This window comes from Polyodon spathula, unplaced genomic scaffold, assembly GCF_017654505.1.
Source record: "Polyodon spathula isolate WHYD16114869_AA unplaced genomic scaffold, ASM1765450v1 scaffolds_806, whole genome shotgun sequence".
In the NCBI taxonomy this organism is placed as follows: Eukaryota; Metazoa; Chordata; class Actinopteri; order Acipenseriformes; family Polyodontidae; genus Polyodon; species Polyodon spathula.
Genome location: NW_024472293.1, coordinates 543 through 18,061, shown reverse-complemented (window position 1 = coordinate 18,061; position 17,519 = coordinate 543). Strand labels below are relative to the sequence as shown.

Genomic DNA, 17,519 nt, shown 5'->3' with positions numbered 1-17,519 from the left:
CTCAACTCGACGCTTCTGCCAAACGCAGGTACGTTACCGAGGGTCCTGTCTACTGACGCAGTCACTCCTTTTCATGTGAACTGATCGCTGTCTGCTCGACGTCACCCTCTTCCACGCCATTGGTAATGGTCAGTAGCAGAGATTAGACCCTGTCTGTCTTTATCCTGCCCAGAGCTTTGTGTCCGAGGGCATGCATGAAGTAGTGTGTGGTATACTGAAGAGTGGATGAGACGGTCTGAAGAGGATCTATATTTTGTCCTTTTTTTTTTTTTTTCTTTTTTTTTTTTTTTTTTTTTTTTTTTTTTTAATATATGTATAAATTGATACAGTCGGTAGAGGATCCTTTTTGCAAGTGGGTTAGAACACAGTAGCATCGCTAATATGACGGCAGGCAAGAATGAAGACTGGCCCTGTGCAGCGCAGCACTGTGCCGAGAACGCTGCCCGAGGGGCTTCACTGTAATTAGTTTAGCAGTGAAAGCATTGCAGCCTGTCGGACACCTCCTTAAAATCTCAGCTTCTAGAATACTGCTGGCCGTGCACGGTCCTTTTCAAGTCAACTTCGTCAGCACCAGTGTGTTTCATTTACACAGTGTCGAGACATTTAAATATCTATTTACAAAAATTAAAAAATTGACAAGGTGTAAACTTAATCCCTGATATATATTCAAATAATAAATACAGCAAATAAATAAATACAAAGTTGTTCGATTGGGCTCGCCACCAAAAACATAAATAAATAACGGAAGAGCGAAAGGCTTTTGTTTTAATTTCCAATTGGAAAGCGAGCAGAGAACAGGCACCCTGGACTGGGCCACGAACAGAATGAGCTCTCGCCAGTCTTCGTGCTTCAAGCTATTCTGTGGCTCATTTCAAATATCCAATTATCTTATTTAGACCCAAGTGCCTTATTGTGCATGGAAAGATTGACAGTCCTCTATCATTGCAATGAAATTATTATTATTATTATATATATATTATATTTTTTGGTAGGATGCTTCAGAATGAACTAACGCCTGATTCCTTCTCATTAAAAGGTTTCTTAGAAGTCTTGCCCATAGGAGATAGAAAAGGCTGTTCATCCCGTTGAGGCTGCTGTTAGCACACCATTCTCCCCTACTGGGGGGGGGGGGGGGGGGGGGTGGATCTCGCTTAAAAGCACAGAATCGAAACGTTTGTCACTGTGTTTAAGTTTCTTATTTCTGAATTCAGCATGACTGGGTAATTAATTGGCACAGCTGAGGATGTTTCTTTGTAAATGAGAGGGAAGTATTTTTCTGTTGGCAGCGTGTGTACCTGTATATGCCAAATAAAACCAAATTCATAAATACAATAAAATAAATAACAGATCATTTATAAATCCGCTGATGTTAAAATAAAGTTCCTGGATTGAAGAAGAGAGAGGGGAGAGAGGGAGGGTCTCCTAGCAGGGTCCTGTCGAGTGATTTTGGGGGTGGTGTCTGTACACAGGTGAAGGGTCCTCGTGATCACCATGTGGCTGTGCTGGATGGATGGCTGGCCTCTGCACTGCCTGAGTGGTCTAGCTCTGCACTGTCGCAGTCCGAGTCGTCGTACACCAGGGGGTTCTGTAGGGGGAGACAAACGGCACAGTTAGCCAGCTGCTTTTAAAACTTCCCTAGAGCCTTGTGGAGGGTGAGAGATGCAGGGGGAGGTGGGGATGGGAGGCTGTAAAGGTTTGGCTGTTCAGACAGTACACAAGTTTGTCTTCTCTCGCTGTGATTGAGCACTGAGCTAGTAAGGAAAGAGTAGGTAATCCAAGATTAGTGACAACAGGGGTCTGTGAAACATACATTAAATAAAGATTTACAGAGGTGAAGTGGAAAGGAAGAGAGGGTGAGATGAAGCAGTGAGGGGAGGCAGGGGGGGCGATGGGGACAGGGAGACGCAAGTACCTCGTGCGCGTTGGCGCTCAGCTGCGTCTTGACCTCCCTCACGGCCGCCTCTTTCTCGGACAGCCCGTCGGAGTGCAGCAGCACGTCCACGGGGATCTCGGAGCTCTGGGACAGCAGGTCATCGGACTTGTCGTCCAGCCGCTCGTCGGTATTGGTGCTGACCACGTCGGGCGTGCCGCTGTGCGAGTGGTCACTCGTGTTGCCCTCCTCCCCGTCCGACACGGACAGGTTCTCCGAGCTGAAGGTGGACAGGGACTGGCACTTGGACATCGCTGCTGCCGGCCGCCTTTGGACACACGACATGGGCAGAAGGTTGGCTCGCTCTTACATTCCTGATTTGCTGTGACGGTCTTTTTTTTGTACTATTTGTTTCTGCTCAAGATCGTTAAACAGTTTCTTGGTATGGAGATCCAAGGCTGGTTTCACTGGCCCCAATAAGAACTAGCCCTGGGCTGCCTTTCCTATAATAAACACTGGCTATTACAATATTAACCGCTCTCTGTGAAACAGCCTGCAATTTTCTGTTTTGGGTTTATGTGGTGAAAACTGCGCTGTACTGGTTCTCTGCTGATTGTAATATAAGGCTGTGCTTTTAAGGTGTAAACCACTTGGCGCCTCGTGATGCAATCCAACCCAGATTACAATCAAGCCTATTTGAAGTAACAAGGGGGTTGCAGGGGGTTGGTTTGTTCTGAAAACGTACCTCTGTCTCCGTGGCATCTCCACCTCGCTGTCCACCTCTCCCTCCTCCTCGGACGAGACGCCACGCTTCTGCTCACAGGAAGAAACAAAGCCCACCTCGTTAATAAGAAACGCTTCTTGTGCGGACGTCTGTAATATCAGAATTTCAATAATGCTCTACCTGTTTCCTGGTGACAGCTGCCCGGTACAAGATAGCTGCCGGTGTGAGGTGCGGCTGGCCACTCCCCCCTGCCCCTCCCCTGGGCAGCCTGCCCCCAGGCCCCTCCTCTTTCTCTTCCCCCTCCAGCGGAGGGCGGGGCTGCCCCAGAGCCGAGCCCTTCCCAGCGGCCCCTCCCCTCCCGCAGGGCGAATCGGGGCTGCTGGAGAACGGAATGGAGGCGGCGTCCTCACTGGGGGTGTCGCTGCGGGGCGGAGTCTCTGTGAGGTCCTCTGTCTCAGCCTCTCCCAGCCCCCCGGAGACGCTGCGGCTGTCCCGGTCCATGCCCGCGTCGTCTTTCACCCTGCCCTCCGCCTCCAGGGTGGTGGAGATGAGGTCAGGGCTGGAGGAGGACATCTTCTTGAGCAGGAGGTCATGCTGCAGCCCCCGGAGGGCTGCGCTGGGGTCCAAGTGCATGGCTGGCAGGGGCGCAGGGGAGAGGGCAGCCTTCAGTCCCGCCAGGTCCCCGCTGCTGCCCTTGCCCGCCTTGCGGTAGCGCGGCTTGCCCCTCCGTGACCGGCCTGGCGAGGTGGAGCCCTTGTTAGGATGAGCAGGGATGGTCACCTGAGTCATTGAGGAGTCCAGCTTCGGAAGGATGACTTCTGACTTCAAGAGGTCTGGTCTAGAGAGAGAGAGAGAGAGGCTTTACCCATAGCTCCAAAACACCTTCCATCAAATCTCAAGAACATAGCGTGTCCCATAAATTGGGCAATATAGGCATCATTTATATGATGTTTTTTTGCGAAGGATGCATAGCAGTTTCATCCATTCCAGGTTTTACTACCAGCTTGATCAGCCCCAGTGCCTAGGTAACAAGCTCTGGTGTGTCGTCTTAAACGCCTAGTAAAACCAGGACTGGATCAAAGTGCTGTGCAATTGAGGAATCATCATTTACATCCCCGCTGTAGCTCCTGAGACTAAGCGACTGTGCTGTTTAATTGACTGCTGGATGTAATGTTGATAATGTTTCACACCGTGAAGATGGCTGTTTTCAGCCTCACCGCTTGTTGTGGGACGGTAGCTTTTGGGGCACGTTGCGCTTCTTGATGAGTTTGTCCATGGAGTTCGCCGGGCCGGCAGGGCGGGGGGTGTGAGGTTTGAACAGACCAGGGTGCTTCTTCTCCATAGACTGCTCCCGTCTGCGAAACAGCAGGAGCAGAGTTTAAACAAGAACTGCAATCTACTGCAGCTCTCCAGCATTACCCTGAGCCTTCATGAGCTCTAAACACTGCACTCTCAGCTCTGCAGCACTGTCATTACCAGCACCTTCATAATAATGAGCACTAATCTAACACACTGCATTTCTCAGCTCTCCAGCGCTGTCATTACCAGCACCTTCATAATAATGAGCACTAATCTAACACACTGCATTCTCAGCTCTCCAGCGCTGCCATTACCAGCACCTTCATAATAATGAGCACTAATCTAACACACTGCATTCTCAGCTCTCCAGCGCTGTCATTACCAGCACCTTGCATAATAATGAGCACTAATCTAACACACTGCATCTCTCAGCTCTCCAGCGCTGTCATTACCAGCACCTTCATAATAATGAGCACTAATCTAACACACTGCATTCTCAGCTCTCCAGCGCTGTCATTACCAGCACCTTCATAATAATGAGCACTAATCTAACACACTGCATTCTCAGCTCTCCAGCGCTGTCATTACCAGCACCTTAATATAATAATGAGCACCTTAATAATAATGAGCAAGTCTACACACTGCATTCTCAGCTCTCCAGCGCTGTCATTACCAGCACCTGCATTCTCAGCTCTGCATTCTCAGCTCTCCAGCGCTGTCATTACCAGCACCTTAATAATAATGAGCACTAATCTAACACAGCGCTGTCATTACCAGCACCTTGAGCACTAATAATAATGAGCACTAATCTAACACACTGCATTCTCAGCTCTCCAGCGCTGTCATTACCAGCACCTTCATAATAATGAGCACTAATCTAACACACTGCATTCTCAGCTCTCCAGCGCTGTCATTACCAGCACCTTAATAATAATGAGCACTAATCTAACACACTGCATTCTCAGCTCTCCAGCGCTGTCATTACCAGCACCTTAATAATAATGAGCACTAATCTAACACACTGCATTCTCAGCTCTCCAGCGCTGTCATTACCAGCACCTGTCAGCTCTAGCGCCATTACCAGCACCTTAATAATAATGAGCACTAATCTAACACACTGCATTCTCAGCTCTCCAGCTGCTGCACCTTAATAATAATGAGCACATTACCAGCATTCTCAGCTCTTGTCATACCTTCATATAGAATCTCTTTGTGACGTTATTTGAGCACTAATCTAACACACTGCATTCTCAGCTCTCCAGCGCTGTCATTACCAGCACCTTAATAATAATGAGCACTAATCTAACACACTGCATTCTCAGCTCTCCAGCGCTGTCATTACCAGCACCTTCATAATAATGAGCACTAATCTAACACACTGCATTCTCAGCTCTCCAGCGCTGTCATTACCAGCACATTAACAGTAAGGAGCACCAGTGTGGACTCTCCGCTCTCCGCTCTCCAGGGCTGTGTGGCTCACCTTTGCAGCTCTTGCTCTTTCAGTTCGAGCTGCAGCATGACTGCGTTGAGCTCCATGTAGAGGTTGTTGGCTCTCTCCAGCTTCCTCTCGTAGTGCTCGCGAATATCCAGCGCATGCCTGCCAACAGAAAAGAGAGTTACTGTCGCTGTCCGGATAAAATCGCAGGCAACGGCTTCCCCCGCAGGACGGCAGGGTTGAACAGCAGTTGCATTTTCAGCTGTCGGATAAGTATGAGCGAGATCATCTTTAACTCCTATTCGTTGTGACCTCTTCCCTAATTAGGAGCTTTTTTTGTTCGCATTTCGCTTAAAACAAAACCACTGCCGATGCTCTCTCCGGCAGGAGATAGGGAGGGACCCGAATTCAAGACATTTTCCAATGTCCCACAAATCAAATTATTCTGCCCGTCCTTATTTTTGCCACGAAGCGCACGAAACAGGATTTGAAATGTACTGACGGGTCAGATCCGGTTATCCAAATTTTTAGTTTCCTCCTTGATACTCGAGTCGCTCTCAAATGTATTTTTAAGAAGAAGCCATTTGAACAAGCGCTCAATTCCTTGTGGACCATAAGGGGTTAAGCATATGTTGCAAACCATCCCCAAAGCCACTGCAGAAATAGATTGTATACGAGAGAGAGTTGATTGTTTTTAGTTTTTCTACTGTATCGCGATTCTGCTCCAGCCCTGCAGGGCGGCGCTCTCTCTCGCTCACCTCAGCTCCTCACGCCTCCGGTTGACGAGTTCCTCGTCCAGCCTGTGCAGACACGTCCCCTCAGACTTGATCTTTTCAAAGTGCTGCTTCACTTCCTCGCGCCACTCCGCCTGTGCAGGGGACGAGGGAAAGGCAGAAAATCAACCAGGGGGCATTGATCACAACGGCACTACATCTTATACAGATTAATCAGTAATCATTGAAACCCTTCGATACGTGTCCCTATTGCACCTCTCCAGTAGGGGGCTCCAGAAGACCGGGGCATTAACGGCAGACTTGTCTAAATCAAGGTTTTTGAATTTAAAGAGATTTCTCAAGTGCTCCTCAAGGTCATTCCCAGTGCTCCGTGCCAACTCAGAGCTCGCTGTAACCTTCAAGTTTTACTGCATCCAGCAAGGATCAGTCTTGATAGGGGTGGGTGGCAGGGAGGGGTGTTGATTAAGCTAATGGAAGTTTCTGCGTGTCTGCCAGAACGCCTACCCCTCTCTCTCTGACTGCCAGTAAAGCAATCAATCGCCCTGGTCACCGGACCTCTATTGACGTCACAGCCTCAAGGAGGAATCAATCAGGGGATAAGGGAGGCTCTCTTTCATTTGCGTTACCAGATCTAATCAGAGAGTGCAGGAGGAACAAGAAAGGGAAAGGAGGGAGCCGTCCAGCCAGTGGAAGGACAATATACAGGACTGGCAAGATTTGCAGCAGTATTGCATAGTTTAGCATGGTTTGCCATGATTTGCAGATATGCTTTACCATATCTCTCTGGGCTTTACCATGCTGCCAGTGTGCTCTGTTACACTTTGTTGTGCTTTTACTGTGGGAAACTTTTAGAATGCTTAATTTACCATGTTTTGTTTTTTTTTGATACACTTTACAATGCTTTACCATACCTCTGTGCTTTATTATACTTTGCTATGCTTTTACTGTGGGTAGTCTTTCTATGGGAAAGTGGCTTGGGCTTGGGGTATATCCACACTTTCTGTAGCTGCTAGATCTTTGAGCATCGATGACACAGAGAGGGTACCTGATGGTTCCAAGTGGGAGACGAAGCCTCTATTGTGACACAAGCCTGGCCATCAAAACACAAAAAATAAACAAGCTAGTGTCCGGCAGTGCTGCCGGCTCGCACCTGAGATTTGAAGTAGGTCTCTTGGGGGGTGGAGAGTAAGTCCGCGGAGGCGATGTCCAGGTGCAGCAGGATCTGCCGGAACGACGGGCGGTTCCGCGGCTTGCAGTTCCTGCAGGGAGGGAGAACGGGCAAACGGATCCCGGAGAAACCAGTTAACAGCGTCCCAGAGCACGGGACCAGCCAACCTTGCACGGCGAGACTTTAAACCTTAAAGATTACTCACAGGGGCTTACAAACTGGAGCATCGGTCAGGGAGACCCGTTTCTCTACTAAACTGGGATCTCAAACCCTTCACTAATACTTTGAAGCCCTCAGGCTGCTGATAGAGAGAGAGAGCTGCCTGGGGGATGATTCTACAGCGCTTTTCTCTTGTCTCCCCTGGCCCGTTCTCACCAGCACTGTCGCAGCAGAATCTTGAAGCCGTCGGGGCAGCTCTCTGGGATGGGCAGCTGCAGGCTGTTGTTCCCGACGCCCCAGATGATTGCTGAGGAGTCAACGTCCTTGTAGGGGACCTCGCCAGTCAGCATCTCCCATAGGACCACCCCGAACGACCTGCAGAGCGAGAGAGACCAGCGTGGGTGAACTATACACCGGCAGAAAAACTGTAGTGACTGCATTAAAAACTAGAAATCTTTAATTGTTGGGAGTAACCGCTACGCCACGCTGCCCGCCTCGTTCCCTCCATCCAACCTCCCAGTCCCTCCAGTTCACTCACACAGCCTGTTGACTTACAAGAAACTATTTAGACTCCTGACTCCCAGAAGAATTTAAATCGAGTTTCTTTAGTTGGCTTGTTGTCCCATTGGGCAGCAGCTGTTCGTTTTCATTTTTAATGTTGCTTCGGGGTTCTGAAAAGCCCTTTGCGAAAGGAACAGGATTCAACATCGCTCCAGTTCACTCACACAGCCTGTTGACTTACAAGAAACTATTTAGACTCCTGACTCCCAGAAGAATTTAAATCACGGTCCAGGAGGGCCGATCCACCCCAGGTTCAGGTAGCTGTTCGTTAACTATTCAAGGGTCTGGTTCGATGGACCCCCTTTCTCATTTGGGGGGGAGGCCCCCACGACCAAGCAGCTCGTCTCCGCATCACCTTAACCTCTGGTCCCCACGGCAACGTGCTAATCCCCCGCAAAGCGAGGCCTGCAGCTGCAGTAACGAGGTAATGATAGCCCCGGTAATTAGAGCCTGTGTCGTGGGCCGGCCCGCCTTACTGTGACAGGCTGCATTAGAGAAGAAAGCTCTCCGTGGGTAATTAAACTGCGGCTGCTTTATTAGATTTCATTCACAGCCTCTCTTCACCCTCACAGAGAGGCTGGGTGTGTATCAGTGTATCTCTGTGGTCTATTTTAATGATCTAAACAGCGGTGTATCTTAATACCACTGCTGTTTATCTCTATATTAAATATACATGCTGTAAAATGCGTGCGTGCGTGGGCTTAGGGGGTCAAAAAACACCCCACAAGGGGCACTACAAACCTATGAAGACACGACCCTGTCATGTTTAAACACATTCTGACTACACTTCAGCCCTATTTCCACCCATGCCTCTCGGCGGTTTAGTACAGGAAGTCCACCCTGCAATGGAGTCCATGTCCTCGTAAAAAAAACAAGCAAGCGTGTGTTGAGATGGGGTTTCCCAGGCTGGGAGCGCTCTGTTAGAATAGCTTCATAATCTGCACTTGTGGAAACAGATTAAAGGAAGTCTTAGCAGATGAGTCACAGGGTTTAATGGCTTCATGAAGGCCACAGCTGAAACGCTGTCCATGTTTCACAGCGGTTTCACCTTACCAGTTTAGAGTGTTTTTGAAGCAGACAATGCAAAGGCAATCAAGATGTAAGTGATAGAGCAGTCCGCAGTTTAAAAACCAATGCATACTTCTGAAATCCGTCACATGCTGCGGCTTCAGTAGAGCTCTGGGAATCATGGCTAAGTGCAACTGGTACACCAAATTGCAACCATTAACATTGGACGTGATCCCCTGTCCCTCTTTGACCAGCTCCTTACCAGATGTCCACCTTCTCGGAGACCGGTTCATTGCGGATCACCTCAGGAGCCATCCAGGCCACCGTACCAGCGAAGGACATCTTGGTGCTCTTGTCACTGAGCACCCTGGAGGTGCCGAAGTCAGAGATCTTCACCAGGTCATCACAGGTGATCAGCATGCTGAGAGACAGAGACACAGAGTGTTAGTGATCATCAGAGATCTTCAACCAGGTCATCGCAGGTGATCAGCATGCTGAGAGAAAGAGACACAGAGTGTTAATGATCATCAGAGATCTTCAACCAGGTCATCGCAGGTGATCAGCATGCTGAGAGACAGAGACACAGAGTGTTAATGATCATCAGAGATCTTCACCAGGTCATCGCAGGTGATCAGCATGCTGAGAGATAGAGACACAGAGTGTTAATGATCATCAGAGATCTTCAACCAGGTCATCGCAGGTGATCAGCATGCTGAGAGACAGAGACACAGAGTGTTAATGATCATCAGAGATCTTCACCAGGTCATCGCAGGTGATCAGCATGCTGAGAGACAGAGACACAGAGTGTTAATGATCATCAGAGATCTTCACCAGGTCATCGCAGGTGACCAGCATGCTGAGAGACAGAGACACAGACTGACAGAGAGTGCTAATGATCGTTTACCCTGGCCTCTCTGAATCAATCAAAACTCAAAAAATCAATCAATCAAAACTTTTATTTATCCAGATGAGGGCAATCATCCCCTCACTGCTATAGTATAAGGAAGATATCAGAAGTCAAGTTGCCATGAAGGAAAGCTGTGTGCAATAGAAAACCTGCAGCTTGGTTTCTGGCGCAAACTTGGTGGTAAATGCAGGTAAGTGAACAACTTGATCTCATTGCAACCAATGGAGGTGTGACTTACAACATTTGAATAATATTTCTATACAATATCTGCCTCAGGACGGTATTATCTGGAGATCCAGCTGGGCTGTACCACCTATGCTGACTGCGGGGGGGAGAGCGGACTCACTTGGGGGACTTGAGGTCCCGGTGGATGATCTTGTGCAGGTGAAGGTAGTTCATTCCCCCCGCGATGCCCATGGACCAGTCCACCAGCAGGGAGGGAGTGATCTTGCGGCCGGCTCGCATAACCTCATAGAGCTGGCCCTGGGCACAGTATTCCATGATAAGACAGAAACAGGGAGCCTGTGTGCACACACCCCTGTGAGAGGGAGGGGAGGAGGAGGGAGAGGTAGAGATAGAGGGGAAGGCAGAGAGAGGGAGAGGTAGAGAGAGGGACCAGTTAGATATACATATAAAAAAACGTAATTTTATACAGTTAAATAGTCACAATTCATTTGCTCAGAAGTAGAGGGTGATCCTTAATGGCATTTTGAATGATTATTAGAAATGTTTGAAGTGGGGAAATCATTTTAAACGATGAAATGATTTAAGAAACTGTTTCAACAGCCACCCAGCACTCTGGGTCCTGTTTTAAAGCATGTTGGCAGGGATGGGAATAAGACTCCCATTGCATAGCAGCTTGATCCTTTCCTGGTTATACTAGGAGTTATAATCAGACACACCTGAGCTTGTTACCCACTACACAAGCTGGTAGTAAAACCTGGAGTGGGTGAAACTGCCTCGCAACAGGAGTCTCGTTTCCATCGTTGCATCGTTCATTTGCACAGTAGAGCAAAATCATATTCGAAAGTATTTCAAAGAAACGACGCAGGAGTGGTTTAAGAGAGAGCGGTTTCTCAGCCCTCGAATCAATGGGGGGGGGGGGTACCCACCTGAAGGTGATGATGTTGGGGTGCTTGAGTTTACGCAGGTTTCGGATGTCCGTCTCCTTGAGCTCCCGGACCTTCTTCACAGCCACCTCCTCGCCGTGCAACTTCCCCAAAAACACGGCGCCCTGCGCGCCGCTCCCCACCCACTGCAGATCTGAGATCTCCTCGAACGGGACCTCCCAGTCCTCTGGAGAGGGGAGAGGGCGGCACTAGCAAAGGGGGCTGTACACCAGGGCGAGGTTCATGCCAGCACACTCGCCTCTCCAGTGCCAACATCTGTTACACATACTGTAAGTATTTCTACATTCCTCCCTGACTCATTTGCAAAGAAAAACACAACAAGGCTACGACCGTGACTGGTAACAAGGTGCTTCTTAACTCTGCTGACAACGACTGCAAGCCGCACAGGGCTGACTGGTGAATAGACCGCAGCAGCAGCTTGCTGTCTTGGGTTCCAGCTCTGCAGTCTGCCCCTGTCATGCTGAAGGATGTAATCTGCTTTGTGGGATGCGCTTAGGCAGTAAATCCTGCTCAGGGCCATTGTGTTTGGAGCTGGGATTCAGTGCTGAGTCGTGGAGAGGGAGGAGGAGGAGGAGGAGGAGGAGGAGGAGGGGAGGGGAGGGGAGGGGGGTTAGCTAGTCCCCTGGCCTGATTTCAGGGCACTGATTCAGGACGGCTGGATCTCTGGCTGTAGGGAATGCACCGTGGGGAATCCAGAGTTAATTGCAGCCGTGAATCCTAGACACCTGAGGTAGAACACACCGAAGGGTCCACTGAATTATAATGCAGTACAGCATGGCAGGGAGAAGTAATGGGCTAGGATGATGCAGAATCAAAAGGAGGGTTAAAGCACTTAAAATAGTTTCAATGTATCGATCAGCCTGGAGCAAAACCCCCGCGTCCTGTAAGGTCTGGATTGAAGGAAATTGGGCTGGATTTTGAGTGTGTGTTTACAGAGAGGAATGAAATGACTTTTAATGCACTAAACTGCTCCTTCCTGCAGCCAGCCCCCAGGTTCAGCGTTAATAATGGCGATACAAAGTTACAGTTTTTGACGTTGGTGCGTTTGTTGTTAGCATTAAAAACTGCATCTCCGTGTTATTTTGTACTTTAAATGCAGCCGCGAGGATAACGGTGCTGCGATTCCAATGCAGTAAACGGGATTCGAAACAGGGAACAGCTCGGCCCTTTCACCGAGCGTGTGTTTCAGTTTGTGCGTCGCTGTGCGTGCGTGCGTCTGCGAGTCAGTGTGGGTGTGTTTGTGTGTGTTTTGTGAGCGTGTGGGTGCGTCAGAGCTGTGACTCTGCTGTGCTAATCGAGCTGAGAGGGATGGGAATGCAAGGATGTGTGCGTGGACATGAATTATACATGAAGAGCATTAGGCTGTCCCCTGAGACCTGAACAAGAGCTGTTATTGTCAGGGTTACAGCGGGCTGGCAGGCAGGCGGGCTATCTGTGTGTGTGTGTGTGTGTGTGTGTGTGCGTGCGCAAAAGTCCACAGGCAATGCTTCAAAATAAAGGCAATTCACAAAGTCAGCTTGTTTATGTGTCACAGCTGCAGAGCCACAAGCCTGCCCGCCACTGCCTCACTCCACGAGCCAAACACATCTATTACACACCTGCTGCTACCTGCAGAGCGAGGCTCAGCTACAGCTCAGGAGCCCAAACACAAATTAAAACCTCACTCCACCGCCCAGTCCCTCAGCTCTAACCACTAAGCCACGCTGCCTTCTCTCTCCCAGTCCCTCGTCTCTAACTCTAACCAAAAGCATCTTAGTTTTCTTTTAGTGGCATATTCAAACTCAACAGAAGGATCACCTCTTCCGCCCCTCCAAACGGTGTGCTAGGCTACCTTCCTCCCCCCCTCCCACACCTTTGCATCCAGTCCACACAGCTTCTCTCCATCCCAGTCCTTTATCTCTACCCACTAATCCACACTGTCTCCCTCCCTCCCAGCCCCTCATCTCCGGCCCCCTCTCCCGATCTCTTACCCTGCTGGTGGTGCTGTTTGTGCTCTGTGGAGTAAGCTTTCCCAATCATGGTCCAGACGGGTTTGAGGCAGCCAAACAGTCCCTCCAGGAAGCCGGCCCCCGACTGACACTGAATCCTGCCCTCGTCCGATTGGCCCCGCACGGCCCCTCCCTCGGCGCGGTGCCCCGCCTCCGCCCCGCCCCCAGCCTCGTTCTCGTGCAGCTTCAGCACGCTGTTGGCAAAGTGCTCGGGGGGCTCATCGCTGGGGGTGGGGCTGTGGCCCCCGCACTGCCCCGCCCCTCCTGGCTCCATTTGCAGCACGTTGCGCAGGACACACTGGGTGGGGGTGAGGTCCTTCTCGGGGGTGCAGGGGGCGGTCTCGGGGTCCAGCCTGCGGAACGGTGGCTCCGACAGGGAGGTGCTGAAGCAGGAGAGGGAGGGGGACGGGGCTCTGGGTTCGTGGATGCAGGCCATTGGTGGCGGAGAGAGGGGCGGGGATCTGCAGAGAGACAGCCAGGAAGAGACATTATCACTGATAGGCATGCTGTTTACAATCGCTGTGTGGTTTAAAGCACCCCAAGACGGTTTAGACTCTCGCTATCCTATTCCCATTGTCTGCTTGTTATAAATGACGTTACATATCAAGCTTAAGAAATCGCAGTTACAAATTTGTCAAAATGCCACCGCCTCTTATTCTATGTATTGATATCATTCCTATGCACAAAACATGCAGCGAATTCTAATGAAAAAAAACAAAACACTACTTGCATGTTTTCTAGAAGTACTGCCCTGGCATATTCAAACTCTCCAGAATCAAAACTAAATAAGTTCAAACTGTCTTAAAGTTAAGATTGAGGCTCAGATTTCCCACACTAAAACAGAACCTAGCTAACCCATTCAAGCACACACGATAAATCATAAACCACACACGTACACACACTCACACTGACACACAGAGAGACAGAGACAGACTAAACACTCACAAAGACACACAATCACACACACACACACACACAGACAGATGCAAACACTCACAGACATACAGTCACACACACACTCGCACAGCTGCATTGCAAGTGAGGGCTTCCCCCACTGATCAATCCAAACATGCCCTTGACTCATGAAATCTGCAATGCAAACACATGCGCTGTAATCAAGGTGTGCTGCGTTTATCCAATCCTATCAGGTCAGCTTCTTCACGTCATGCCTCTAACAGCCTCATCCTTCACCGTGCTGTTTAGCAACACGAAGAGATCTGCAGAGAAGTTTCTCAAGAAGCTCGATTAAAGCACAAAGTGGTCTAACCCGTTCACACGAGTCCCTGTTCTTGCTGTAAATTCTCCCACACAGAGGTTTTCATGCGGGGAGGCATATAAAGGATATACAGGGCAAGTATATTCAACAGCTGCTTGGACTAAGGTTCTTGGCGTCGAGGGAATCTGTAATTAATAAATACTCAGTAATTACATGTTGACCGTGTTTTATTCTGAAACACCTGCCCAATGGTATGTGTTAGACTCACCGAAACAGTAAGATTGGACAGCAAGATGCGATTGCTTTCTCAGAGCGTGTTAATCACTATGAAAATCGCCTGCTGGTCCTATCTTTAAAAACGAATAGTATAGAGGGGGGTGGCTAAGCATTGTATCCGCTGTGATACACAGTCGGCAGTTACAGGGTTAAACGCTCCTGGAAAACCAAGTCTAGTTTTTACTGCAGTCTGACCGCCGTAAATGTGACTCTCTGTCACTGCCGCATCAGCGTTTTCGACTGAATATACAGGACGTGGGTGTCGAGTTATACAGACTGCAATCTCTATCTATCTATCTCTCTCTCTCTCTCTCTTGTACACGTCTGTCTGGTCCCGTGGGACCGACTCCCTCCGTTCAATGACAGCCGTCTGCATTGCTTTAAATTGGGCACAGGGTCGAACTGGCCCCTCAGCTAGCCGGGTATTTGAAGCACCTCTTCCCGCTTAGAAGCAAGGCAGGTGGCCGTGGGGTTGGGGGTTGGGGAGTTGGTGATCAAGGGGTTTTTATTGCATTGTAATGCAGCCAGCCATGCACAGACCCGCGTGAAAATGCATCGCAGTAGTGCATGCACGCACAGCCCTCACTCGCACTCTGTCGGAAGGAACTAATGCCGTTATATCTGTTTACATAACCCCTGCTGTGCACGTTTTAACACAGAAGACACACGAGTCGATTAATAAAATCGCGTTTCTTTACAAATTCAATTGTTTACCTGCTTTTTTCTTGCTACTTCGAGGCAAAATAACCCATCTTGCTGTCGCTAGAAGCGCTGTATGCAGATGCTCTTCTCAAATACAGTAACCCGATGCCCGTTTTATCTCCTCACTCCATCTCCCAAGACGACGATGCGACGATTACTAGCATGCATGTGTTTTCTACCCTGATCGCTTGTATTATTTCCTTCTCTGCATTTGATAATTTTGCTATCTGGCTCCTCCGAGCCTTTGCCGCTGTGTTGGTCGGGTCCCTGCGGCGCTATAAGCTTCATACACCGGGGTTCACTCGCTACAGAGTCCCTGCCTCGCTGTCAAATCTCCAGTTTTTATTAATCAACAAACACCCGCCCCCGCGCCCGCCCTCCCCTTGGGCTTGCGAGCCGGCCAATCACGGCAGAGCATCGGGAAGGTGGCGCTGTCCAGTGTTCTTAGTGCTGCAGGTAATTCCAATCGAGCGCGTTTCAGTCTGTGTACACTGGGCATATGCTGTGTGTGTGTGTGTGTGTGTGTGTGTGTGTGTGTGTGTGTGTGTGTTTCATGAGTGATGTCACCCTGCAAACACGCAGCAGGAACGGGGGGTGAATTACTCTTCCTTCCACCACCACCCTGTTTAATCTGATGGACTTTATCCCTCTGATCTCATATCTCTAAACAGACGGCTGTAGCTTTATAAGGATTAAACCTCTAGAAAGCTTCGAAGCTGCACACTGTTCGTGTGCTGTCGTGTCGGGAGCATTGAATGGCTGTGCAGAAACGTCCTTGCATGTGAGAGTTTTACTCTTGTAATTAGAGACACTTTCTTTCTTCCCCTCTCTTCGATCTGGGTCTTATCAGAGGGTTTAAGGTCGATTGAATGGTAGGTCTAGAGATTCTGCAGTGACCTCATTCACACAATCAAACAATGAAAAAGCCTGGATTGCAGAACTGGGTACCACTAAATCATTGCTGCCCTGATCCTGTCCTATATAGCATTGCCTAATGATTTTCAATGACAGGCAGACAGACAGATGCATAGCAAAGTATAATACATCATAGGTTTCTTCTAGTTTCAGTAACACTGATGAAGGCGCTAGCATTAGAAACGCCTGTCTGCTGGACTCGGTTTCTTCTAGTTTCAGTAACACTGATGAAGGCACTAGCATTAGAAACGCCTGTCTGCTTGACTCGGTTTCTTCTAGTTTCAGTAACACTGATGAAGGCACTAGCATTAGAAACGCCTGTCTGCTTGACTCGGTTTCTTCTAGTTTCAGTAACACTGATGAAGGCACTAGCATTAGAAACGCCTGTCTGCTTGACTCGGTTTCTTCTAGTTTCAGTAACACTGATGAAGGCACTAGCATTGGAAACGCCTGTCTGCTTGACTCGGTTCTTCTAGTTTCAGTAACACTGATGAAGGGACTAGCTCTGCTTTACTTAGCAGCTCACCTGGAATGTTTCTCTAGATTCTCAGTTTCAGCTCCCTACAGGGAGTCATTCTTCACTGATATCCTGATACAGTGTGGATATGAATGGGCTCCATACATCTGCCATCAGGTAATCTCCTAGTCTTTCATACAGGAGGAAGCTGACATCATCACACACACACACGACAAATGATTTCTTTTTAAGTGGCAGTAATTTGGAATTAGCTTCTCTGGTTTCAGGTATGATCTCATTAACGCTCGGCAGTCTGAGAGGTTTCATTCATAGAAACAGGGGTGTGGGGAAGGGGGGGGCATGGTGAGGTCTCGGGGGAGGAAGCAAACAGGCACTTTATTTAGCATCCTGATGTGAGATCACATCGGATCTATAGGGTTCCCCCAGCCACTCCGTCGCCAAGGTTCGACCCCCCCCCCCCCCCCCCCCCCCCCCCCCCCTCACTCTCTCACACACGATACAGAAGGATTGTAAAATACAAACAATGGGACGTGTTCCCCTTTAAGGTGTCAGTGATTACCTTTGATTCTAACGGGATTTTTATTAACACACAGCTTCTGCTCTTGCTCTCGATCTGTTTGTTGCATTCTGTGCACAGAACTGGAAACCAGACCTTGTTCAGTGCCCTGTTGGGTTACATTCTCCACAGGTAGCTATGAAGGCATAGCCTGCCTCTACACACACACACACAAACACACACGCTCAGTGAGCCAGCGAGGTAAACTCCTGCCAGCACACGTGACGTCAGAGTGTGGATGTGACATGATCACAATTTCAATGTCAGTCGATTTTGCTGAAATAGCGCCTTTCATCCCACAGCATCTCAAAGCTCTTTGCACGTTGCTTAAAACAGAAAGGAGCATGCAGTATCAAGAAGCAGCAATAAAATAATAATAATAATAATAATAAT

The 17,519-nt window shown here is 49.1% G+C and overlaps 1 protein-coding gene and 1 long non-coding RNA gene across 2 annotated transcripts; one reads left to right on the top strand and one right to left on the bottom strand.

Annotated features, from left to right (window-relative positions):
* Positions 1–293: 293 nt before the first annotated feature.
* On the bottom strand, positions 294–16,213 carry map3k12 (mitogen-activated protein kinase kinase kinase 12). The gene is made up of 14 exons (XM_041241678.1): positions 15,190–16,213; positions 12,966–13,444; positions 10,978–11,161; positions 10,212–10,403; positions 9,221–9,379; positions 7,606–7,764; positions 7,213–7,321; positions 6,087–6,196; positions 5,374–5,490; positions 3,812–3,949; positions 2,775–3,432; positions 2,616–2,683; positions 1,913–2,198; positions 294–1,585 (listed from the first exon to the last, which is right to left on the bottom strand). Exons 2-14 carry the CDS (start codon positions 13,417–13,419, stop codon positions 1,487–1,489), a joined length of 2,733 nt encoding a protein of 910 aa, XP_041097612.1. The 5' UTR covers positions 13,420–13,444; positions 15,190–16,213; the 3' UTR covers positions 294–1,486.
* Positions 9,388–11,091, top strand: LOC121308946. The gene is made up of 3 exons (XR_005948585.1): positions 9,388–10,055; positions 10,142–10,249; positions 11,016–11,091. It is a non-coding gene; the product is annotated as an uncharacterized LOC121308946 (long non-coding RNA).
* Positions 16,214–17,519: the final 1,306 nt, after the last annotated feature.

Coding starts and splice junctions, on each gene's coding strand:
- map3k12 (XM_041241678.1), bottom strand. CDS start 13,419: ATGGCCTGCATCCACGAACCCAGAGCCCCGTCCCCCTCCCTCTCCTGC. Junction 5,491..6,086: donor CGGAGGCGTGAGGAGCTGAG/GTGAGCGAGAGA, acceptor TTCTGTTGGCAG/GCATGCGCTGGATATTCGCG. Junction 2,199..2,615: donor GAGATGCCACGGAGACAGAG/GTACGTTTTCAG, acceptor GTGTGTCCAAAG/GCGGCCGGCAGCAGCGATGT.